This window comes from Podarcis filfolensis (genome assembly GCF_964270895.1).
Source record: "Podarcis filfolensis genome assembly, chromosome: 9".
NCBI classification, from domain to species: Eukaryota; Metazoa; Chordata; class Lepidosauria; order Squamata; family Lacertidae; genus Podarcis; species Podarcis filfolensis.
The window spans coordinates 42,229,899-42,249,316 of record NC_139610.1 but is presented as its reverse complement, the minus strand read 5'-3'; the positions used below and the strand labels follow the sequence as shown (position 1 = coordinate 42,249,316).

At 40.4% G+C, this 19,418-nt stretch overlaps 1 protein-coding gene across 15 annotated transcripts in view; it reads right to left on the bottom strand.

The window, feature by feature from the left end:
- Positions 1-19,418, bottom strand: part of INPP4B (inositol polyphosphate-4-phosphatase type II B) — a gene marked incomplete at its 5' end in the record, with an annotated part of 258,219 nt that overhangs the window by 114,598 nt on the left and 124,203 nt on the right. For all 15 annotated transcript variants that reach the window (XM_083571055.1, XM_083571067.1, XM_083571062.1 and 12 more), the window contains 2 exons: positions 9,728-9,844; positions 13,507-13,625. In XM_083571055.1, the coding sequence (XP_083427181.1) occupies positions 9,728-9,844; positions 13,507-13,625 (236 nt within the window). The remainder of the gene's footprint in view (positions 1-9,727; positions 9,845-13,506; positions 13,626-19,418) is intronic.

The following is a 19,418-nucleotide window of genomic DNA, read 5'->3' as shown; positions in this document are numbered from 1 at the left end:
CGTTCGTAGCTTCGAGAAACTGTCCAACCATCTCGTCCTCTGTCGTCCCCTTCTCCTTTGCCCTCAATCTTTCCCAACATCAGGGTCTTTTCCAGGGAGTCTTCTCATGAGGTGGCCAAAGTATTGGAGCCTCAGCTTCACGATCTGTCCTTCCAGTGAGCACTCAGGGCTGATTTCCTTAAGAATGGAAACCTTTGATCTTCTTGCAGTCCATGGGACTCTCAAGAGTCTCCTCCAGCACCATAATTCAACGTAGATTCACAAAATGTTTAGGGGTATGTGTACCCCTGCACCCCCCCCCAGAAAAAAGCATTGAATACAGTACATAGCTTTTGAGAGATTCATGGAATCTGGCTTTCAACTTGTTTAGCAGCTGCTGCTAAAGCATAATCCATGTATACAGGTGCCATGCCTTTTCTGTATTCTACCCACTTTACAGTGGTAATAGCCATATGAACCTCACCAAGTGCCTCTTGAAAACACTAAGTCCTATGGTTGGCTTTCTATCTTATGCATTAGACAGATGGCAAATAGCAGAAGAAGAAAAATGGCAACTCATAATATGCTTGAGCTGTATAAAGTGTAGCTACCTGTGGAGTGCATACCACCACAAGGGAAATAATCTTTGAAATGGTTCTTGTGTGGTGAATAGTACATTAAGGCCACTGGACATTTAACAAAGAAAGACATATGCAACCAATTATACACAGCAGTAAAAATTACATTAAGTGTTTCAAGTTCCTTCTGCAGCTGAGAGAGAGGAATGTAGCCAATTCAGTGATGAACAGAACAAAACATAAACCAAGCCACTTTCTGGAATGAATCAAATAACCAAGCTAGCGGTTAGCCACTCCATACTGAGTGATACATCTCTTTCAAACTCAGATAAAATCTCTTGTTCCCCTAGCTTGGTAGAGCTGAAGTAAGGAAATCCCCTTTCTCCCCATTAGAATGAGTAAACAATTTAAACAAGCATTGAAGAAGTGTTATGCTCAGAGGCTCTTGTGAGGTATCAATAACATATGCAAATAAAATAACAATGCAATAGGTCTCCTAAAGGGTTGGAAATAATCAAGGAAGAAAAGTCCATTATGCATTTAGTCACAGTGGCTATATGCAACCTCCAAGTTGAGAGGCAGTACACCACAAAGTACTTGCTTCTGGGTTTCTCAGGAAGTATCTGGTTTACTACTATGGGAAATGGGATGCTGGACAAGTAATTCTTCTACATTCGTACCTTGGTTTTCGACCAGAATGCATTCCAGGAGTCCATTCAACTCCCTGGAACCGTTCAAAAACTAAGGCGCGGCTTCCAATTGGCTGCAGGAGTGTCCTTCAGCCAATCAGAAGCCACACCAGATGTTTGGTTTCCAAAAATTGTTCAAAATTTCCGGGTTTCACTTCCAGGTTTTGATTGTTCGGGAGACGATTTGTTTGGGAGCCAAGGCGTTTGAGATCCAAGGTACGACTGTATTTCATTTGTACATTTATCTAGCTGCTCCAGATCTGGTTGCCACAGGAAAGCAGGAGACAGAGACAGAGACAGAGAGATGAGGGCTCCAACCTGCACTAAACATTTAAAGCAGTATCATATCACTTTAAATAATCATGGCTTCTCTCAAAGAATCCTGGGAACTGTACTTTTGTTAAGGGTGCTGAGAGTTGTTACACGCCCCCCATTTCCCACAGAAAGCTACTGTTCTCAATTCCTCCTCCTAGGTAACTCTGGGAAATATAGCTCTGTGAGGGGTATAAAGGTCCCCTAGAAGCACTCAGCACTCTTTACAAACCATAGTACTCATGTTTCTTTGGGAGCAGCTATGACTGCCTAAAAAGCTGGTCATATTCAACTAACTTTTATTCAGAGTAGATCCACTGAAATTAATAATGACCGTAATAACTTAGGTACATTAATTTCCATGGGTTTCCTTTGAGCAAAAGTCAAATGCAACACCCGAAAACAAATTATACAGCTTGACAAATATTTGCTGTCATCTCTCTCTCTCATATTTTTCAAGTTCAATTCAAGGGGAGCAGGCTTTCTAGAGCAAAGTTTGAAAATTTGAGTTCTAGTGCTTGTTGGTATGGTGCCAAGATAAAATGAATATGCTTTACTGATAAAAATTAAAAAATGCCCCCTTCTATTGGACATAAGTTCATTTATCCTACTCAACTGATATGCAGATTTATATGCACATCTGTCTCTAAAAATATACATTTATATATTGCCAGGTGTCATGCATAAAAAGAGCTTATATAGTTTCCAAAATTAATATACCTAACATTTGGAAGGAACTAATCTCTCCGTCCAAATCAGTCATAAGCTCCCTCATTTGAAAAGCCTTTCTACATCATTTGGATATATTCCCAAAGAAGGTAACTGACTAAAAGGGGTAAGGAAATGCTCTGCAAACTTTCAGGGAGAAGAGATAGAAATGTAGTGATCCATTTTCCTTCTTAATCCTGTCGAATTAAAACACAAACCAATAGTGCCTCGTGGAGCAGGATATACACAACTTGTGATGCATAATGTAGTTTTCATTCTGCTTCACACTACATCCTCCAATTCACCCCCAAATTCATAGGCAGGAAGCAAAACAAGTAGGCTTACTCAGTCCCTGATTAGGAAGACACAATTCTCTTCACTTCTAATGATCAGGTTGTGAGTTCCACTGCCTATGTAGTCAAAATGGCACCATCCACACTCAACAGGGAATATCAGCAAGCTTGGAAGAACCACAAGGTTTACAGATGTACCAAACAATCATTGGGGGAACAGAACGGGGGGAAACATCCCAAAGTACTTAGTGGGCATGCTCAGTAGACAAGAAATACTGGCAGACTGCTAGGGAGAGAAAGAAGAAAAGGGCACAGGGTGGGGGAGAATGGAATACAGTGGGCTCGAATTCTGATCAGGGATCACTCCTATAAATCCCACTTGTAGGATCTCACTCATGGGCTTCCATTCGTTTGCCTTGCTGGGTCTCCTGAGGCTTGGTGCCTGGCAGGACTAGAGCAGTTTGTAGCTGTGTGGGTCGCACGTTAGCCACATTTCTTCCTCTTCTTTCCCAATACCTTGGCTGCCCATAGAATACTTCTCCATTAGTGAGGAGTTATAACCACCCAGGGAGAGGGTGCTCTTGCCTGTGGCTTCCCATCTCTGTCAGCTCTTCAAGGAAGCCCACCAAGCACCTACTCTATTATCCTTTTGTGTCAGACACTGAAGAGGATCAGGATTTTAAAATTCTCTTACACTCTGCTGTTTTGATATTGTTTTAATGTTTTGTGGTATTTGTTATATTATTATTGTGTTTTATTGTTTCAATGCAATGTAGATTGCCCTTGGGGTCAGCTGATATAAGGAAAGCCTCAAAACAAATGACACAAATCTCCCATTGCACACAGATACGCGTTGTTCTAACTGTGTAGCAGTCTATACAATGAGTGACTCAATGCACCACTCAGAAACTGGCTGCTACCCCCTCAAAAGTGTTCAGACCAAGATAGCTTATTTATATCTTACTTTATTGTTCCAGTTGTTCAGCTGAAGGACTGTGCCCAGCACATGTCATTTTTTCCCTATAGTGCAAAGTCCTTTCATAACACTGCAAGATGAACAGAGCAAAAATGTATGACCTTTCAATAGATGGCAAAGAACGGAGACGGTAACTTTCAGAAGGAAGAGGGAATGGATTTTTCAAGTCAAATTGTCAGAATAATTATATTTTGTTTACCAACACCTGGTATTTGAAAACGAATAATCCTGAAGTGCTAAGAAGAAATCAGAATACAATACAGTGGTACCTTGGGTTAAGTACTTAATTTGTCCGGGAGGCCCGTTCTTAACCTGAAACTGTTCTTAACCTGAAGCACCACTTTAGCTAATGGGGCCTCCTGCTGCTGCCGTGCTGCCAGAGCCCGATTTCTGTTCTTATCCTGAAGCAAAGTTCTTAACCTGAAGCACTATTTCTGGGTTAGCGGAGTGTGTAACCTGAACCGTCTGTAACCTGAAGCGTCTGTAACCCGAGGTACCACTGTACATTCCAAGAATCATAGAAGGGACCCTGAGAATCATCTAATTCTAGTCCAACCCCCTGCAATGCAGGAATATGCAGTTGTCCCTTGAAGGGATTGAACCTGCAACCTTGCCATTATCATCACAACACTCTAATACAATACAATTGTTTGATGTAGAATAAAAATGCATTTAGATACTTATAGTTGTTTATTAACAGATATTAGATTAAATATTAAGTTTCGCAGAACATAAACAACAGTGACATTGTAAAATAAGAGCTACTGAGAACAGCAACTCAATTGTGGATTTTGCCTAATCATGCGCTTGACATGATCCTCTTAAAAGACTGCACTGAACAGACCACAAAGCTTCACTATTTCATTGGATACTCATTTTAAGTCTATTAATTGGTATATTGATTGTTAAATTCCACTCTGATCATTTTTATCGTTTTTGTAAAGAACTATGTAGAAATTCTGGTTTTAGTATGCTGGCTGTTTGGCCATAATAATACACATTCATTCATTCAGCAGTGAAGGCCAATACTTTGAGCCTCGATTATTTGAGGGAAGATAAAAGAAAAAAGGAGCAGGGAATGCCAAGCAGGCATAGGACTAGGGGAAGGGGGGAGAAGAAGAAGAAAAATTAAATTTTGATAAGTTTCATCAGTGAAGTTGCTTTTCGCCTGTCACTGTTTTGCAGGTGGAATATAATCACATACTTGCACATTTAGGTTGTGCAAAATTGCAAGTATTTGTCACTCTCCTGCATCAAATCTGCCCCCTCCTCTCTGAAAGAAACCCAGGCTTTCTGCAGAACAGAAAAGTGAACAGATAAGTATGGGCCAGCAATTGCTTGGTGCAATCTGATATAACCTCCATGCAAAGAAATGAATTCTCAATAAACAGTGAGTGTCACAAACTGATTTGTGGAAACAAATCAAAGTGAGCACTCAATAAACAGATAAATTTGAAAAGAACAAGTTTCACATTCTTCTGAAAATGAACTACTAATATGAGATTAAGTATTCCACTTCACAACAGCAAAACAAAAATTAGCTTTGGAACTTCTGAAGCTTTCACAAGCTTTCTGTTGTGTTCTATTGTGAAGCAAGGGGCTAATCATAGGCAGACATGGAACACCTAGGTGATGTGAAGAACTATAACTTAGATTCTAGCAAAAACTTAGATTCTTCAAACCACAAATCTTCTCAGCCAACAGGCCAAAGACAGATCCAGTAACATAGTTCCAAACCTTGTCTACAACACTGCTTTCAAGCCTAGGGGTGGTTTAATAGACAAGGCAACTTGTGCCAAATGGTGTTGTGGTTTTCTGATATACTATATAGTCCAATGCCCACTGGGGAATGCAGTTGAACAACCTGGATTGGTTTCAAAACTCAGTTTAAATGTTTCCTTACCAAAGTTATTCACTTCCATATTTCCCAATGCACTTTTTGTTTCCACAATTTAAAAAGGGCTTCAGTGCTATAATTGGAAGTTTTTTTAAAAGATGCAAACCAGTTAGAAGGGGAGAGCTTGTTGATAGGAATTCAATATTAAAAGGATGTAACATTTATAAAGTAGAGCAAATGATTTTTAAAATTTTTTATTTTTAGCTTCATAGAACTCTTTGCAAACTACTTGCTATGCTGTTCCTTTTTTATCCTTCCTCCTTATTTTACCCTTCAGGGAAAGGGCAGGGACAAGCAAAGCTAGCAAGAGACCAAAAGTCAGAGAGTTGCACTTTGCCTCAGTCACTTTTCCTGCTGTCTACTCCTTGATTGCTCTGGAACGGCAGTAACAGAATGGCAGTTCAGAGTTCACAAGGTCTGAATGAATTCCAGTGGCCAAGTACATCCAAGAAGACATTATTTTTCTGACACCTCTAATCTCAGCACTTGAACTGGCAGTCTATGGAATTCTACCTTTCTGCTCCACCATGCAGATTAGGAGGTATCAACTACTTAATCAATAGTTAGTAATAAGCAGTGCTTTTTTTCTTTAAAAAATGTTTAGGGGTACTCTCATTTTCCTACTCATATTGAAATACTGCCCCTCGATATGGCCAAACTTAGATTCACAAAATTTTTAGGGGTATGCGTACCCCTGCGTTCCCACAGAAAAAAAATCACTGGTAATAAGAATAATATTACAGCTAGTACAGTGGTACCTCGGGTTACATATGCTTCAGGTTACATACGCTTCAGATTACACACTCCACTAACCCAGAAATAGTGCTTCAGGTTAAGAACTTTGCTTCAGGATAAGAACAAAAATCGGGCTCCGGCGGAGCGGCAGCAGCAGGAGGCCCCATTAGCTAAAGTGGTGCTTCAGGTTAAGAACAGTTTCAGGTTAAGAACGGACCTCCAGAACAAATTAAGTACTTAATCCGAGGTACCACTGTATAGCTGTAAGCTCCACAAAATCAAGTGTGAACGAAGTTAGTTTGCTTGTGTGAGAGAGACAGTAAATTGCACCATCAAATGTTCAAAAGTGGTAAATACTGATGAATAGTACTGAGTTGGGAAGCACCCTGGAATTTGGAGGCTAAAGGACCCTCAGCTGGAGAAATCCTCTTTGGAGGAACCAACAGTTTTCAGAACAAAACATCACAGAGGAGAAACCTGTGTCAAGGGTCCATGAGTCAGGTCAAGAGGATTCAGAACTCTCAGGGGAGACAGGAACATAACCCTCCCCCTCATAAGCCAGGTAGCCCCTTCTGTGTTTCAGAGGCAGATGTCAAGCGGCTACCAAGTACTAGGAGAACAAATAATATTTCAACTGACTAGCAAATAATAGACTTGCTCCTAACTACCACCAGGAAGGCCCAGAAAATGGTACGAAATAGTAAGGTATTAAAAGGAGATTTCCAAAATGTCAAATTAACACTGTATTTCCTGGTTTTGAATATCTGAGTTCTCATTCACAACCTTCCCACTCCAAAGGACTTTTTATGGCATTATTTTTTAATATTAATTTTGTAACAATTCCTTTAAAAATATTTACAAAAACATAGCTGCACTTCTGTAAATCAAGACCTTTATTCTAATTATTCAAAGTACTGGAAATAATACACCATTAAAATGAATAGATTTCCCAGGATGTAGTTTTTATTCCAATCAATCCCACTTGTAAATAATTTAAGCTGCTTCAAAGAATGGAAAAAAGATATCTCTAAATTCATCTGGCAGGGGGAAAGCCAAGAATTAAACATAAAATAATGATAGATACAAAAGAAAGAGGAGGCTTTGCCCTGCCAGATGTGCAATTGTATTATGAGGCAGGTTGTTTGTGTGGGTTAAAAGAATGGATTGTACTGGGCAATGCAGACATTTTAGATTTAGACGGTCATAATTTAAAATTTGGTTGGCATGCATGTCTTTGGTATGGGAAGGCTAAAATCTGTAAGAGTTTTATGAACCACATTCTTAGGAAGAATCTGTATAGGGTCTGGGAGAAATATAAAAATCTGAAAATGGCTATTTCCCATTGAAGCATTTATAATTAAGAGAGTTAATATGGACAGACAATGGGCAACTTACAGGGAACGGCTGGATTTTACAGGGGGGGGGGCCAAACTAAAATCAATAGAAAACTTAAGGAGCCACATTACGGATTGGTTGCAATATTACCAGGTATACAACATGTTTAAATTAGATAGAAAGAATGGATTTCTGGACCAAAGCTCACAATTTGAAAAAGAACTCTTACAAAATAAGGATAAACCTCTGGCTAAAATGAATAATTTTTCATTAGAATGGGAAACAAAAGGAGAGCTAGTTAAAGCTTCAATGACACTCTGTGCAATAGATATAGGACACAATATAGATCTTAACCTCTGGGAGAAACTTTGGAAAAGCGACCTGAAATTTACTGTATGTTATTCATTGAAAGAGAATTATTTGAAAATGATTCATAGATGGTATCTAACTCCAAGTAGGTTGGCTAAGATTTATAAAACAGAATCAGATATGTGTTGGAAGTGTAAAGTAGTGGAGGGAACCTTTTTGTACATGTAGTGGACATGTAAATAGGTAAAAGTATATTGGGTAATGATTTATAATGAATTGAAAAAATTGTTCAAAACTACTTTCCCCCAAAAAACAGAGTTCAATTTGGTGGCAATAACCCAGACAGAAATTCCGAGGTGTCAGAAAAGGTTATTTATGTATGCAACAACTGCGGCCTGTGTTTTGTTAGCCCCAAAATGGAAAGTGAGCGAGGTCCAGCTAAAGAGGACTAGCAACTTAAGTTGACGGAATACGCAGAACTTGCAGATTTAACACATAGAATAAGAGCAAGAAAAACGTACCGTATTTTTCCCTCTATAAGATGCCCCCATGTATAAGACGCCCCCTATTTTGGGGGCCTCAAAATTTAGAAAATAGGGTGGATTAAGCTTTGGAGGAGGATTATTTGGGGGGAATGCCGAAAATCACTCACCCGCCAGAACACACCACACAACTGCTTGCGTCGCTTACAATTGCCACTTCCAATCTCGGGCTCGCGTTTTGTTCCGGCGGGTGAGCGATTTTCGGCATTTCCCCCCAACAATCAAGTGGCCAATCGCTGCTTACAATTTCGGGCTCGCACCAAAAAAACGTTCGCCCGTCCCCCCTCAGAACTACCTGTGTATAAGACGAAAAAAGGCTCATCTTATACATGGAAAAAATACGGTATATTAAAAGAAGAGTGGAAAACGTTTATTGAATATATGGAAATTAACTGTATACATCTGAAAACGCTGGCAGCACTAAGATAAATTCAACAGAGTAAATAATTTTTGATGAATGTAAAAGTGGAAAACTGATTTGAATGGTTATAGTAAAATATGCACGAATGTATGACAAATAAAATGAACCACGGAAGGGTAAGAAGGGAAGTCATTGGATATTTTTTAAATTATCTAAAAACAATAACAAAGCACTGAAAATAATGCAACTTCACATGTGCACAACTTCACATGCACATCTGAAAAGTTATCAAGTGAACAAAATATTTTCTTGGCTATTATTAATGCAATATGTAATATTGTGTTAATCATTCATAATCCATAGCAGGTAAACTAAATACAAATGCAAAGCATTTTGTTTTTAAGGAGGGGGGAAAAGCAGGAAATGTAACACAGGAATGTTTTTTAAAATTAAGCATTGTCAAACCTTTGGGGTGGAAAATTCTGCATGAGAATATATAGACAAACTGTAACTGGGTTGCTGGATATATGTTGGTAAACAATTCCTATTCCATTTCCTCTTACTAATGTGTGTGTGTAGATGATACAAAATCCAGTCTTATAAAGTATACATTCTTTAGTAAGTAATACATAAACATTTTTAAAACTGATGGCAGATGGGCTGCAACAATACAAGTCTCAATATGAGAATAATTAAAGCCCAGTTTGATTATCGTTTCTTTCAGAACTCAGGTCTTACATGACTAGAACTCTATGATCGGTAACATATTTTGAGAGGAGTTATTTTCTTTCTACCCTTCTTATCTCAATCCATTCCATATGCTGCTACACACAGTTAAGAGGAAAGCCACACACAACCTTAACTCTTTCTTTCCTGGCAACTTGAACAACAATTTAATACTATCAGCAACACTTGAAAACACCTAAGGAACAAATGGACGGCAAAATAAACCCATGGAATAATCAGTCATATTGCTGTGCATATTTTAGCAAAAGAGGCAGCAAGGTACCTACCGTGTCTTGAGATTTATCCTTGACATCATAGACTGTTAGTTTTATTTTAGTCTCCTCATAGATAGGGTAATCCGGCGGGAACGTCACACCAGTCAGAAACAGTGGGTCTCTTGTTCCCTGCATAGCACAAGCACATAACTCAGATTTAGCAAGGTAGCAGCTGTGTGCCATGCTATAGTCAGCTATGGTCAATGAAACAATAGCCACGGGATCTCCAAAGGCAAGAGTTTTTGATGCAGCAAAGGCAGATTTGGATTGCCAACTGCAAGAGCCAGAGATACAAAGTGTAACAGCGCGGACATTTAACTCAGTATAAAGAGAGACGTTTTGAGATACAGAAGTTGAGTTCATGACCACAAACCACCCCAGGCAACTGTGTCACCGTATACTACGAAGCAGTACTCCTCTAATTAGGAACAGCCATTCAGCCATTCATTCATAATCCAAGACATATAAATTCACATGCACTTCATTTAAGTAGTCACATGTTACAATTCATGCAAAAGAACTAAAAATATGGGAAGCACTAGGCAAGGCCATAAATAGCTGTGTGGGAACCGTAAGCTGGAATCACCAAGTTTCCCAGCTTTATATACAGAGCTTCAAGTCTCCCTCCAAGTTTGTGCCTTTTATCTTCATGTATGGTTAATCATAGAATTGCAGAGTTGGAAAGGATGTTGAGGGTTATCCAGTGCAACCCCCTGCAAGGACTAGCAGAGAGAAAGCGCTGTACAACTTGACTGCCTTTCCACAAGAGCAGCAAAAATCCTTAAGTCAGGAAAATAAATCAAAACCACATGTTTGGCTATGAAGCAGGGCAGAAACAGGCTGTGAACAATGGCTAGATGACATTTTGACCTTCAAGGCTAGTATCCTGGCAAAGGCATAGGCATAGCTTGAACAATGTTTGATTTATCTATTTTATAAAAAAAAAAATCAATAACCTTTTCATTTTAAGAAGTATTTTCTCAACAATGCAAGCTAAACTAAAAACTGATTCATAGTTGAAATGCATAGGCTTGTAGTATGATGGAAATAATTCCAGCTAGGCTTATCAGGGTTTAGTACTAGAACCTATTTCTAGCACCCAAGTCTTAGCCATGGAACAAGCGATGGAAAAGAGAGAGCCTTTGAGTGTGCAATGAATGCCTTTGCCTCACCACTGAGTAAAGTAAGTGCAGAAAGCCACAGCTTGGCTTGGCTGGGACTAGAGTTTTCAAGGGCAGGAAGTATGACTTTAAAAGAGATTTTAGACCCAGCACCAAAGGCTACACCTTGGATGGTGCTCAATATGTTTTGCAGAATCAGCTTTAAAAATATTATTTTAAATGACACTTTATGTTTAATATAGCAGGGCCAGTGTGGCGTAGCAACTGGAGTGTTGGGCTTCAGTGAGGGAGAATTTCCTCAGCCAAAAAGGAATATGTGGCCATGGGTCAGTGAATACATTTCAGCATAACCAACCTCACAGGGCTGTTGTAAAGATAAGAAGAGAAGAAGAGGAGTTTGGATTTGATATCCCACTTTATCACTACCCGAAGGAGTCTCAAAGCGGCTAACATTCTCCTTTCCCTTCCTCCCCAACAACAAACACTCTGTGAGGTGAGTGGGGCTGAGAGACTTCAAAGAAGTGTGACTGGCCCAAGGTCACCCAGCAGCTGCATGTGGAGGAGCAGAGACATGAACCCAGTTCACCAGATTACGAGTCCACTGCTCTTAACCACTACACCACACTGGGGCAGGGAATTTATGTTGTCCTTAACAACTTGTAGGAAGGGCAGGATAAATTTTGAATGAAGAACTTAGCTTGTTGATGCAGTTAGCTTGTTGATGCCAAATACCACATTTCCTTCAAGTTAATTGTTGTTCTTCCACTCATAAGATACTTAGGGTATGTAAAAGCAGAAGTACTCCATTCTTTAGCCTAGTGACTGTTCACCTACTCAATATTGACCTTGGAAATAACACTGGAAAGCAAATAACCTCATATTCGCTTGTGTTGTGTAAGGTGGTGTTCCTTCTTATCCTTAATCCCTAAAATGCATGTGTGTGTATATGCATGTCCACATGTATATATGGGGGAAGGTGGCCTTGCCCATTTTGGCCATGCCCACCATTGGCATGTATCCCCCAGAGGATGGGATTTCAGTCCTCTGGCTGAAAAAGGTCCCCCACACTCCCTCCCTCTCTCTGTCTTTTTAAAAGAAATTGCAGTAACACTACCATCATGGAAGAAGTTTGAAAAAAAACTTTTTGTATTTAAGTATTTTCAAATATATGTTTTTGAACCACATTTTTCATCTTAAAGCTCTATGCAGAGAGGTCAGATATAAATGTAACAGCTGCTTCGCTCTTAATGAAAGTGATAAAAAAGAATACCAATACTGTAAATTTATTTATAACTTGCCACTGACTTTTGCAATAAACCAATACCATACAATAACAGAAGAACTCTTGTTTAGGGTTCCAGCCAGCCAGCCAGCCATGCATTTCCTGCAAGATACTATAAGCTAGCAGGAGCTCAAGCAAGCCATTCTACTCTCCTTCTCCCACCTACATTACATTCTTCTTTTACAAGCAATTTTCCTAGGCAAAGAAACCGTTTTCACCAAATCTTTTGAGAGTTGTAATTGTCAGGGTTTTATCATTGCCGTCTTCCCCTGCTGTGTATTTTTCTTACTGAAGGTGTTTTCTTCATGCTGTGATTAAAAGAAGCACGAAACTACTTGTCCACAAGCACAGGGGCTTTGTATGTCTTAAGAAGCAGTACCCTCTTGCGCGAAGATGGGATTTTGCAAAGTAGTCTTGTGATATTGCATAGTGGTCTTGCAGATCAATAAAGTTTTTTAAAAAAATCCCACTCAGCTGTATTATTTTTAATTTGCTTTTAGCCTCCTTTGAGGGATACTGGTGGCATACAAATGGAAGAATACATGAAAATAAAATACAGAGTTTGAACATATATAGGGTCGTGTGTAGAATGTCACCCAACTCTAAACTGTAATAGGAAAGGGTTCGACTGATGCCTGAACAGTCTGCTACAACAAATGCAGTGCAACATGCCAAAACAGTCTGCACAAGGCCCATCCTGCTGTGTTGCAGGCTGTTTGAGTTACAGCTTTAGTACTGCTAGCAGCTCAAGTCACGACAGCTAAATTTGCAGCCGGAAGACTGCTCAAAAAGCATTCCTTTGATGCATCAGGAAACTTTCTTTAATAGTGAGAAGCTAATTCGGATGTAGTTTCACAGAATTAAAACCTGCTTCCTTCCACAACGTATCCTAAAACTCCTTAACATGAATATTTGGTAACAAAAAGTAAACTCTTGTTCCAAGAAGCAGACAAAGCCGAAAGTCACCAGGGCAAAGCCACACCAGGCAATGTTTGCTGCAGAAAGTTATGCCTAGAAATATTATCAGTATAAACCGTAGAACGCATTCTTCATGAAGCACAAAGCCTTGTGTTCCGGATGACATAGTTCATTGCAAACATACAGCATGCTAACATTTTCTTCGCAGAAACTCCATATTTTAAAATACTTCTACATTTGGGGGGGGGGTGTCTTAACATCAAAGGAGAAGCAATAGTTCCCCAGAGCATTTTGTAGCGTGTCTGAAAAGCCAAACAACTTTTTATGTTTCCTTCTGCAGAAGCAGAAGTTTCACAAACAAGCAAATGCCAGCAACTTCCCTCCCCTCCCCTGCTTTATACTGGCTTAAGAGAGAAAAGAAAACTTAGCATTTGATGACTAATGTTGATCGAACAAAGAAAGGAGCTCACCTCCACAATTTCTGTGCTTGTATATCGTGTTGAAGACTGTTCTCCAGGTTGAACCACGGTGATCTGCACAAATGTATTCAGTTTTCGATCGCGAGTTGGAGCCACTAGATCTTTACATGCTGGAAATGGCACAGGAGGGAAGGGGAGGGAAAGTGGGGGGAAATCTCTGTAAAAACAAATCAAAGTGAACACACCGCTCTGTGGCAAGGCAGACTGAGCTATGTTTCAGAGTTAAATTGCAGAAAAGCTTCAGCTGATTTAGCAGAGGAAGTCCCTTGGAAGTACCTTACAGAAATAGGAAGTCACATGTTGAAAGCTAAATTGAGTTTTCATTTCCACTAACCATCTATGCAATTCTTGCAAGTCTTTCCTGTGGAACTGGTTCAGCTCTTACATATGAATGTACTAAGCTCCCACTTCATGTATGTGCATATGTTCACACGCACACAGACACACACACACACTACATATATGCAAATTTACACACACAGTAATTCAAATTTCAGCCCCCACACCCAAGTATCCTGATGGATAAGCTTTCAAATAATTTGCCACGAAATCATTCTCAGACACCCCAACTTAGTCACCTTTTATTTAAACAAACTGCATCGTGCTTGACTGTTTCAGGGAAGTCAAATTAAATACTGCCACTGGCTATGTTGATTTATATGCTCCAGTAAGACATTATAAAATTTCTTGGCAGGGCTAATCACAGGGTGAAGATTCCATTTTTAAAGCAGTAGAGAACACAAATGGCAGGAATTGACAGAGTGTGTTGCCAATTTTATTACCATGCAGTAGCACTGCAGCTGCAACTCTATTTTTGAACAGGTTACAGGTAAAGTGTCTTAAGGTGATGCTTCTGTTTAAGGGGAAATTGCAGTTTCTCAGCATATAAGTTACTGGAGGAAACCTGCTGAACTTACCCTATAGAAGGAGTTATATTCAACAGCTCAGAGAACAAACCCTTCCCATGAACAACTAAGCAATTCATTTATTTTTTAAAGTTGGTAACGCCACAAGTCTACTCTCCATTCCACCCCTCCTGACGCAGTAGGGGGGAAATAGTGTACTGTTAATAACTCACCTACTGATGTGAATGGGACAGCTAACAGTCCAGCAGCTATATCACACACATAGTTCCTAAGCTTTACAGAGAGCCACCCCACCCCCTCAAAAAAACTGAAAAAGGTCAAACTAAGCCAACCATGGGGCAACCGTTACAACTATATCCTTGGGGAGCCAAACAATCTATTGATTCTCATAATCTCCACAGAAGGTATCCCCAAAGATTCTGATTTCTTAGGAATTAATTGTTTGTTTTTGCATATAGATTTAACATTACAAAAAGTTAATATAAAGAGGGCGAATCTCTCTGCTACACCTCATAACTTTAAATCTAAAGTTACATGGGTACAATATCTGACCAGCCTGGTGAGGTTACTGTGTAAAGTGCAAGACACAGGAAGTGCAAGAGGAACTGTAACCAGCTTTCCAGGAACAACCAAGAAGCACTGAGTAGACAATCATTCAACGCAAGCTGCAAGTCCAGAAAACTAAGCAAATTAATATTGCTTAGTGTATTTGAATCCTAGAAAACCATACAGTAAGTCCAGTGATTGTGCAAACTGAGGATGAATTCAGATACTCAGCTTAGTCACGATATGGAAAGAGGACACTGTATGGACACATTGCTTGAATGCTTTATCACATCCAAAATAAGAGGAGATACTATGCATTTACAGCTGGACTTGCCTGAAACTGTTTCCTGTTGTGATCTCGCCACTTATCTGTGATATGTCAAAGCACATTTAAGTGAATGGTTCCAAAACAAAGACAAATAAAATAAAAGAAAGGAAGACTGGTGAAGTCAGTGGTTTTGGCAGCTGTCTTTTCCTATCTATATTCATAACATTTTACTAATAGCGCAGGGAGCTGGTCCACTATTCCTCAGACCTTGTGGGGGACCGGACTATATTTTAAAAAATATACCCTGCAAGCTGGTCCCGCAGCTACCTCTGGACCTGGAGGAGGAACGCACTCTGCACGTGCTCAAGAGCACGTCTCGGTGCCACCCGCTCACCAGTGTTGTTGACAAGCAGCGGCTGCTTCATTGGCCCGTCCCCGTGGAGCTCCCAGGCAGCGTGCACCACACGCTGCAGCCTGTCATCCGAGGCCAAGTCGGGGGGCAGGCCGCGCACGCAGAGCGCTGGGCAGGTGGCGCACAGCTCACCCTACAGCTGCTCCAACACAGCCGCTGAGCATGCCACCAGCAGCAGTGCTGAGCCAGGCACCAGATGCAGGGTCAGCAGGTGTGCCAAGCTCCAGCTGAAGCCCCGCAACGTGCCCGTCACGATGCCCATGGTGTGGCCCAGACCCACCGCCCGCCCACCGGCCTCTGTGTCCATGGCCATGCTGGGTTTACCTCAGCAAGCGGGCGGCAAGACTTCCTGCAGCCAATCCGAAGCCATGCCAGCACCACGGAAGTCAGTCTCCGTGCGGTGGGGCATCTGTGGCTTCTTTTCAAGGAAACAGCGCGCCGCGCCAGTTTAGCTCAGCACGGGGACTGACCAAGTGGGTGGCAGGGTCTGTGGGCTGGATTTACGAGCCTGGTGGGCCGCATCCGGCCCCTGGGCCATAGTCTGCTGACCCCTGTCCTAGGGCCTATAGGAAATTTCTTTCTAGAGAAAAGAAAATTATGCCCCAGGACATAATTGAGAAGACACCCATCTGCTTTTCTCAAGAACGACGAGCCCATAAACAATCATCAGTGCCTCCAAAAATGCTCTTTGGAATCCAAAATGGAACAGACTTTGCTCAAACCACCATATGATGCTATGATTCTAAGATTAACTGCAATTTTATTTAAATCACTAATATTTTAACATTTTCATTTCTTTGAAGCTCCAATAATTTGCTCACAGGCTGGAAGGTAATAAAGATAGCCCAAAGCTGCCATCTCATTAATTGGCCTAGAATGTCAGATAAAAAACTCATCCCAAGGCCAATAAAAACTGCCAAGCCACTAATCATCTTCCACAAATCAATGGCCTATGTGAATGCTGAATGTCACACTCAAAAAAAGGTTTCTGATCCCAGCAACCTGTGTAGAATGTCATATTCTGTTCCAGTTTGTTTAAAGGTCAAGCAACACTTATTTGCTCATAACAAAATACTGACCATGCTTCAAATGTTTTATTTCTATGTTGGCTCACAAGTCAGTTTTATCCCAATGTAATAAAAAATATTAAATATACTTCTAGGCAAGTTATTGTCAGTAAGCTTACTTTCTCAAATACACTTAAGGCACTGCTCAATCAACAGCCACTTATATGACCAGGGTAGGGAACCTGTAGACTGCCAGGTGTTGTTGAATTATAGCTCATGACAACCCTGACCATCAAACATGCTGGCTGGGCTGATGGGAGTTGAACAATACCTGGGAAAGACACAGGTTCTCCACCTTGGCTTGGATTCTGACTGCCTTGTGTATAAGCGGAAAATGCTTTTGCTTTTGTGCAGAAGGGTCACCAGCCTCTACCACAGGAAGGAAAAGAGGGAGTGGTTTTCTTCCCCCTTCATCTTTGTGGTTTAGTAAACTTCATACACAGCACAGCAGTATGTTGAGTTACCTATGGGAGATGGAACTCTCGCAAGCGATAAAACACTGCTCTCTTTCCTGGTTAGCTCAGTCCTAGTTGCAGTGGGTTGTTGCAGGCAGTTGTCAGGGAGCTGGGAATTCTTCCATGGGAAACATTCCTAGCACCCCAAATTTTAACTCAGATGTGCTCCTTCATGTGAAAACAGAGGGATTTTAAGGAGTGCTAGCAACACACATAAGGATTCTGGGAAGGATTCTGGAACAAATATATATATATATATATATATATATATATACACACACACACACACACACACACACACACACACACATATATATACACACATATATATAATTGTTTTTTACACATGTTTTCCAAACATAACATCCCATTTTAAACAACATAACAGACCTTTGGCTATCACAGCCTAGGACTTCCATCATCCTCGACTGATGGTTTTCTAACTTCCTTTCTAATTTTGCATTTTATTATTATACTTATTGCTATAAAATCCAAATTCTAAACAAACTCCTTCTTAGTCCTCCTTCTCAGTAATTCATATAGTTCTCCTTACAAAACTTCTTGTAAACCTACAAGCAATGTCAATTGATTACAAATGTCTTTCAAATATATCATGAATTTCTTCCAGTCCTTCAGGGTAGTCTGGTCTTGCTGGTTCTGAATTTTCCCAGTTGGATTCTGGGAGGTATTTCCAACCTTATAGGGCAGCGAAAGAGAAAGTGTTCCTATTGTACCCATAGCCAATACCCACTGTCAGGCCAGGGGTAATGCACTATGATAGCAAAGGAGCACATGGAGAGACTTTTGTGAGAGTTTTACTCATAAAACCCATAAAATTCCTTAAACATACCTCAATTGTTAATAAATGTAGCTAAGACTCTTGAATACAGACTCTATGGTCTCAGGGGGAAAACCTTCAGAATTTGACTTAGACAATCAACCTGTGAGCTATATTGTTTAATTTTCTAAAATGAAAGGAACATGCCAAAAGGATGTAACTGTTGGCCAAACCTACCAAAGCCCTCACCATTGGCTTCACTGAGAGATCAGCTGCCATTTGACTCCTTCCCTCCGAAACTGTTTCTGTCCCAGAACTGCTTTGTAACCTGAGTTTGCTCATTTCCTCTTCCCTTCCCTTCCTTTTTTCCATATGAGCCACACCTTTTAGAGTAAAAGCTAAAGGACCCTTGGACGGTTAGGTCCAGTCAAAGGCAACTATAGGGTGCGGCGCTCATCTCAATTCAGACCAAGAGAGTCGGTGTTTCTAAATCATGCGGCGCAATGGGACATCATGATGAGTGCCAGAATGCACGGAAACGCTGTTTACCTTCGTGCCGCAGCAGTGCCTATTTATCTACTTGCACTGGTATGCTTTTGAACTGCTAGGTTGGCTGAAGCTGGGACACAGCAACGAGAGCTCACCCCATTGCACGGATTTGAACTACCAACCTTCTGTTCAGCAAGCCAAAGAGGCTTAGTGGCTTAGACCACAGCGCCACCTACGTCCCTACACCTTTTAGAGTGTAAGGCTGCAGGCAGCGACTATGTACAGAACAAAGTAAATTTTAGGTACTTAAAAATTATTTTAAGAAGTAACACCAACAACCCCACCCCCCAGCAATCATGAAAATATTTTCACCAGTAGAACTCCCTGATGAAGCCAAGGGCGTCTTTGCAAAATAATGGATGTAATCTGAGGAACAGAACCCCATTAGAACACAAACCATCAAAATAAACAAAATTTGCATTAATGGTGCAAGTTAGTGGAGTGATACATTTGTCCAACTGAATGTAAATGTTGTAAAGTTTAGTCAAAAACAAATTTAGGCCAGCTTTTGAAAAATATGTGAAATAAGTAATACAGTACATAGAACAAATCACAATGCTTTTTTTATTTTAAAAAAAACCCCAACCCTGTGCTTAAACAATTTAATGCATAATAAATAACTGAAACCATAAACCTCTCCAAGCCCCCACTCTCAAAACACTGAGTCCCTTTCTCTTTGTTATTATATCTTCACTTCATCTCCTTTAGTCTGAAATGTTTGTCAAAATCCCATCCCATTATCTGCTGCATCACTCCGGAACATCAGTGATAAAACTGTGTCTCTTAAAAATGGTTAAATCCCAGCAGGACCCTTCCAGCTGTTAAATAGCTTTTCAAGCTCAGATATCCACTAACTTTTCACTGAACAGTGGTTACTCAAAATACTTCCCTCAAAATATGCTTTTTAATCCAAAACAAACAAGTAAAACTTATGACTGAAAAGTCTTCTTTCGCCTACTGGC